The 7,227-nt window shown below is 41.4% G+C and overlaps 1 protein-coding gene across 1 annotated transcript in view; it reads right to left on the reverse strand.

Annotated features, from left to right (window-relative positions):
- kcnc4 (potassium voltage-gated channel, Shaw-related subfamily, member 4) overlaps nt 1-7,227 on the reverse strand; it is a 21,848-nt gene that overhangs the window by 1,893 nt on the left and 12,728 nt on the right. Inside the window, exons 2-3 of the mRNA XM_032521412.1 lie at nt 3,839-4,775; nt 2,948-3,124 (exon numbers count right to left, since the gene is read on the reverse strand). Coding sequence (XP_032377303.1) covers nt 2,948-3,124; nt 3,839-4,775 — 1,114 coding nt within the window. The remainder of the gene's footprint in view (nt 1-2,947; nt 3,125-3,838; nt 4,776-7,227) is intronic.

Below are 7,227 nucleotides of genomic sequence, written 5' to 3' on the forward strand. Positions count from 1 at the left end.
ACACACACACACACACAGCAACAGACAAAATTAAGCTCTGCATTCACTCATAAGCCAACAATGCGGCACCTATCAAACAATCAAAAAAAAAACTTTGTGCTCACTGACTGCGCTATCTTACTCTCTAGCTCGCCTTAACCACCACTGCTCCAGCAGGAGGCTTTTGCTATGGCCATCCATGTTTTTAATGGAAACCTATTGGTAGCAATCATCCAGAAAAGCCACAAGGGAATATGGAGGCTCATTCGAGCTCAGAAGCTTTTTCTCTGCTTGTCTGCATACCCCATGGATGTATATAACGCTTACTGCTCCTTTTAGCAACACTTGAACAGTTTACCACACTGTTCTGCACTAAGGAAACTAGCTGGCGGTTGTCACATAGCTGAGGAAAAGTGCTTTCCACCAGGGCAGTGTTTGCATGTATACATTTTGACAGCGAGGCCTAACACCGTCACAGACTCCTTGTGACAACTGTAATCACTTCGAATCCACCAATATTTTGTTCCCACTGCAGGGCGGGCGAACATTTCCTGTCACAGATAACCATCAAAGCATCTTCACACCTGGTGCATCCATCTGTTCTTCTCTCTGCTTCCTGCCATAGTGCTCTGGTGAAATATGATCTATACCTTATATCCTGTAACCCTGGAATTAACTTAACACCATCCCCGATGGGCATAGCTCTGAAGAGCAGAGCCACTGTCATAATCTATCTCCATCTAAAAATGGCTGCAAGCACAATAGCAGCCTTGTGAATGTTGGACAGAAACAAGTTTTCGATTTCAAACTCTGCTGCAACAGTTTTCAACAGTTGGGAAACCGTGAAAGTCCACTTGAGCCCTTTTTGCAGGTTATGTGTACCAAGTTGTTTTGTGTATGTGTGAAATTCTCTTGTTGTAACTGGGATGTCCTTATCCACATACTCACCAGACACAGGGCTCAGAATTAAATTACCCCCCGCCCCTCTCTCTCTCTCTCTCTCGCTCTCTCTCACAAAGATTCATTTTGAGGTGTTCTGGCTTTGCTCAGCTTCCCATTGTTTTTGTCTCTGTGATCAGAAGAAGCTCGCTTGGCAATTTCATGAGCTGACCAGATAATTTAGCGCATTATTAGAGAAGTCAGCATGAAAGCAGGCTAGTGGCGATTTGTGTTTCTCCGTGTTTGTGTCCTTTCCACTGTGAATGTAAGGCTGTAAATGTAATATTGACAGATGATTTCCTCCAATTAGCATCACAACATGTCCACAAACATCCCTTCTTATCATTTATCCAACAGATTTAACTGAGGCTGTGTTTTTTGTGTGACAACATGCCATTAACCAACACTAATTTATAACACTCAACACATTCAGGTATTGACAAGGCTTCAACAAACATTCAAATACAATTTCCTTGTCATGGGCTGGCAAGAAAAGGGGTAAGGTGTATAGTGTCATAGGAGTCAAGCTACAGTAAGTGCCACATTTATGTATTGTTTTATCTTCGACAATGATGTGCTAATGAGCTTTGGTAGAAAAATGCATTTCTGTAAAGTGCAGTTTTGCAGGAAAACATCGCTGTTGTTGGGCTGTTTGCAGACGAGAGTCTGGATGTTGACTGGATGGGATGTGTGCTCAGGGTGTCGGGAATGAATCCATGACTGCCAAATATAGAGCTTCTTCTTAGAAGGGGCTTTTGGGTACTTTGGGAAGCTCAGATGTGAAATCTGGCGGCCATTTAAGCTGAGAGATATGGCAGGCTGACAGCAGATGTCAATTGAGGTACTTAAAAGGAGCCTGTTACCTGTTACAGACACCTCTTTCAATTGTCAAAATTACAGAATATTAGTGTTACATTTGAACAATGTCTAATTTAAGTAATCACCATAGACTGTATAAGTTCACCTCTGAGAAGCAATCTGGATGTCTGCCAGATGACTGATTGAATCCAACTTGCATTACAAACACTTGTACTTGAAAGAATGTACTTAAAGCTATAGTGGGTAGTTGCTGTCGCCCCCATTAGGAATTCTAAGTATTGACAACTCCACTGTTGCATCTACAACACAAGCCTTCCGTAATCGCGCACGCACCAACACCCCTCCTCCACGCAGTTGCTAGTAGCCAAGGTGGACATTGAGCATTAAAAAAACATGATCATCTCTTAAGAAGAGGTGATTATCTTCACTCAAGTTTCTGCGTGCGAAAGTCACCGGACGACAAGAATTTCTAAAAACAGCCATGCTGAGAAATACAGAGAGTGTTTTGTGAAGTCTTAATTAACTTTGTGTCAACTCATTTGGCAATGGCTTGAATGTCACTTTTATTAATATAAAAAAGTTACACACTAAAGCTTTAAGTATACAGGGCTTTTCTTACATATTACACAAGGTTGTAAGTGTAAAAACGTGTGCACATGTGTAGTGTTTTATGAGTTATGTGCACCTGGCCAGAAAAATCATACATTAATAACCCTCCCAAAAAGCATGTGCTTTTGTTGTAGACATAACATGTTAATTAGTCAACTTTAGAGGTAGGTAGATTTATTTTACCTTTGGAAAGGGTCAGGCTAGCTGTTTCTTCATGCTTCAAGTCTAAGCTAGGCTAACCGTACCCTGGCCTGTAGCTTGATGTTTAGAGAACAGACTTCACCGTGGTATCAAGCTTCTCATCCAACTCTGCAAAAAAAGCAAAGCTGACTTTCCAAAACGTCAATCTATCTCTTTAAGCACATGTAATAATTGTCAGTACCTAATTGTATCTAGGGTTTAAACCTGGTCTTGACTATCAGAATATTCTTGAATACACTGTTCAATTCCCAGAGAGTACCAGCGGAGGAAACACAAAAACACCTGACATCATACCAACAGAACCAAATTAGATTTTAAAATAAAAAGCAAGCAGTACAATGTGCAATGCTACAAACAGTAACTGTGTATATTTAGGTGTGTAATGATGTATGTAACCTACCAGTATGGACGTTGGGGTCTCCAGAGGTTAGGAGGAAGCAGGTGGCCTCCTTATTAGTTTTGTCTCGCCCTCTGGAGCACCGCAGGGACCACTTTTCACTGGGGGACAGCGGCTGGGTCAGGCTGCAGCCTTCTTCCTCTGAAAGGGCCACATTTGCATCCCCGTTCTGTTTGGAGTCTGACAGGAAGACAAAAACACATGGCGACGTAAATGCCAAAGCTTTTACTGAGACTCCCCGGAGGGCCCAGACAAAGGTATATTGCTTAAAATCAGAATTTTTCTATGATGAAATTCAATTTGTCTGAGATGTTCTAAGGAGTAATTTCATCCCAGTGTAATACTGTCTATATGACTAAGCGTGGCTCATCTGTCAGACTAACAAAATAAAAACATAATTTATGACACTTCACCCAAATTAAGTAATAGTTATAGTAAGTAGTTATTCAGTCATGCATATAGTTTGTGATTGAAATCGTATCTGTGCTGCTAACACTTAAATATTATATAATAATATAATATTTTTAATAAAAATTTAAAAATGTAAACATTTATTACCAGCAACAATCTCCCCATTACACTGTATAATCCACAGAAAACACTTTAAAGAGAATATTTATATGGTAGAAAGCTGTTTACAGTTAGGTCTGTAGATTTTTGTGAGTAACACTGTGGTAATGGAGACATAATTGTTTAAATTTAAAGGTAATTTTTCAATAATGTGAGCACCACAAATATCATCTTCTTTGTATTGGATCAGAAAACCTAAGAATTAAAATTTGAGCATAGAAAACCAAAACTATCTGCATGGCTATACCCCAATAGATAAGGGAGAGAAATGTTTCTTCTGTACTTTGGGTGAAGTGACCCTTTAACATTGCATTGCAACCTAACCTGAGTGGTTCCTGCTGACGTTCTCCTCAGCAGCCAGAGGACACGTGTCGCTCTGAGTGCTGTCTCTGTGTGAGTTTGTTTCAGACTTTCCAAACGAGACTGAGTCAGTCGGAGCATCTGGGTTAGGGTTGTGCTTCTTCTTCTTTCTTGGCAGCTTCTGTTTGGCCATGGCCAGCGAGTAGTACATCCCAAAGTTATTGACGATAACGGGGACGGGCATGGCGATGGTCAACACCCCGGCCAGCGCGCATAGTGCCCCCACCATCATGCCCAGCCAAGTCTTTGGGTACATGTCTCCGTAGCCCAGTGTCGTCATGGTGACCACGGCCCACCAGAAGCTGATCGGGATGTTCTTGAAATGTGTGTGGTTGGAGCCTGTGGGGTCGCTGGGACTGGCTCCGATGCGCTCAGCGTAGTATATCATGGTGGCAAAGATGAGTACACCTAGGGCCAAGAAGATGATGAGGAGGAGGAATTCATTGACACTGGCCCGCAGTGTGTGGCCCAGCACGCGTAGGCCTACAAAGTGCCGTGTCAGCTTGAATATTCGGAGGATCCGAACAAACCGCACTACACGGAGGAAGCCCAGCACGTCGCTGGCAGCTTTGGATGACAGACCCTTCAGGCCCATCTCCAGGTAGAATGGCAGAATGGCCACAAAGTCAATAATGTTGAGCGTGTTCTTGATGAAGACCACCTTGTTTGGGCAGCAGACTATACGCACCAAGAATTCAAATGTGAACCAGACCACACAGACGCCCTCCACCACGGTGAGGATGGGCCTGGTCACCATCTCCTGCGTCTGCACATTGCTTGTGACGTTTCCAACAACAACCTGCTCTGTCCGGTTCTTCAGTTCATTGAAGGCTTCATGGGTCTCCAGGCAGAAAGTGGTGATGGACACCAGGATGAAAAATAGAGAAGCAAACGCCACTCCCTAGACGAGACAGATGAAACAATTAATCAACACAATTGTTATGCCAACCCCCAAATTCATAAGCAATCATTACTGTGTTTGTTATATCAAGTATTGTTTTGTGGGAGTCACGTGTTCTGCTGGATGAAGATGGCAGCTTAGAGCATATCTCCTGGCCCAACCCTGTCAAATAACTGTTATATGGTTCCAACTTTTATATGTTACCACTGTGTGATTGTCAGAATTGCTTTAAACAAAATGGCAAACAAGGGCAGAGTGCAATGCAGCAATACTAATGCCATTGTGGAGGCAGAAAAGCTAATTTGAAGCTTTACTCCAGGCTGTACGGAGATCTCTGCCTGCTGTCTCAGGCAGTAAAATCCGCTTTTACCCAGACTACAACAACTTCACAGTCAAGCGTCACCAAGCCATCTACTTAACCAGCACGAGTCAAGGGTCTGGGTTCTCATTTATAAAACTGCGGAGGATCCTTACTAAAAGTGTGCATATGCCCGAAAGCCACCTCCACCAAAAAGAAAATTCCGATTTATAAAACCGTGCGCATGAACATCTTTAAGCAATGTTCCCTTAATAAATCACAGATTACCTACAAGTGTGTGTACGTGGATCAGCCTCTTATCCCGCCGTGTACACGCCCATTTTTAACCATAAATAGTCAATGCAAAGCACCTCGTGACTGCTGGTAAGTATGTTAACGACCCTGACAGTTGTTCTTTTGTGATGCCGAATCATGAGGACTGACGGAGAAAAAGTAAAAGACCTCTCAGATGCTCGGGAATTGCTGCAAATCAAATTATAATTTTGGCCTGTTCTCGCATAGTGTAGGAAAACCAGACTACACAGGCTTTACTGCACTCGGGGCCAGCTTCAAGATATATATATATATATATATATATATATATATATATATATATATATATATATATATATATATACCAGACCTACAGGTATATGATAAGATTTAACCTGAACTATATTATATCCAAACAAGTCTTAGTAATAAAGTTGAAGATTAAAATATTTATGTAAAACACTTAGCCGGTTGCCCAAAAAGTAGGGGGGACCTGTATTTGGATAGGTATTTGTATTCCATGGAGTCGGGCCATCTCATCCTCCTTCGCTCCGTAGTGGACAGTGTAGACAACGTGACAGTGAGTCAGCGCCGATTAAGAACAAATTTTGATTTAAGATTTGAGTTGGATTTTACCAGGTATTTATGGAACAATAATCACTCAGTACAAGCACAAATAACACTGCTGGAGTTATCTTCGATGATGTTGAGGGAAAAAACGTGTGTGGGGCATCAATACTTGAAAATATTAAGAGTAATCATGTTTTGTGTTTCTGTTTCTTGATTTTGTTGACGGAAAATGTGTTTACCTTAAAGTTAATCTAGTATGGAACCGGTTGTTGTTGCAACCAGGTAATTATGGACCGCTATCCTTTGAGGACTTCACTGCTGTGTGGGACCGAAATATTGATCGGTTGAAGGCAAAAGTCACTGGGGTTCAGGCGCAAGCCACAAACGCTCTACAGCAGCTTGGGTCTTATGGATATTTGGCGTACAGTTAATCCCACCTGTACGGATTACTCCTTTTTCTCAGGTAGACATAAATCTTTTTCCAGAGTAGATTTTCTTTTTGCATCCCCTCAATTATTTTGTTCAATTGATAAAGCAGTGTTACTTCAAATGGCATTGTCTGACCATAAAGGGTCCTTTGCACCACCACCCTAGACCGTCTGTATCAACGTGTTGCTAGATGGCGTTTTAATACTTCTTTACTGAAAAATGAATCCTACATCACTCTGTTTATTGCAGATGATATTTGCAGACATTAATGTTAGCTCTGTAAAAGACCCAAGGATATTGTGGAATGCGATAAAAGGTTTTATTAGGAGCAATATCATACTATTGTGCTCCAATGCGCGGAAAACTAAGTCACTTCAACTACCAAACCTTGAAGCCAAATTAGAGTCATTGTTGCAAACTAATTTTATTCACCAAATAGCTTTGAAACTATCACTCGTCAAGAAAGAAATAACCAACATTCTGAAACAGAAGTCTGAGTTTCTAATTCACAGAGCAAGACAGCGCTATTACTTTAAGGGTGCTAGACCTAGTCACCTACTTGCTATAAGATTAAGGTCCAGTGATTATTTTGCAGATATTCTCATTATTAAATCTTCAGATGGTAATATTAGAACTGAACCTGTCGAAATAAATCAATCCTTTCAGACATTCTACATCAATCTGTGTGAATCTAAGGTTACTTTGTATGAATCTCACTGTGACAGCTAGTTGACTTGTATCACTTATCAGCAGAGGAATCAGCTAGCTTGGACAAATTGATTACTATTGAGGCACTAAGGAAGGAGAGGGCTTTGATGAGATTCCCTCTGAATTCTATGTCAATTTTGGGAACAGCTGGGCCCTTTCCTTCTTGACATGATT

The sequence above is a fragment of the Etheostoma spectabile genome, chromosome 7 (assembly GCF_008692095.1).
Source record: "Etheostoma spectabile isolate EspeVRDwgs_2016 chromosome 7, UIUC_Espe_1.0, whole genome shotgun sequence".
NCBI lineage: Eukaryota > Metazoa > Chordata > Actinopteri > Perciformes > Percidae > Etheostoma > Etheostoma spectabile.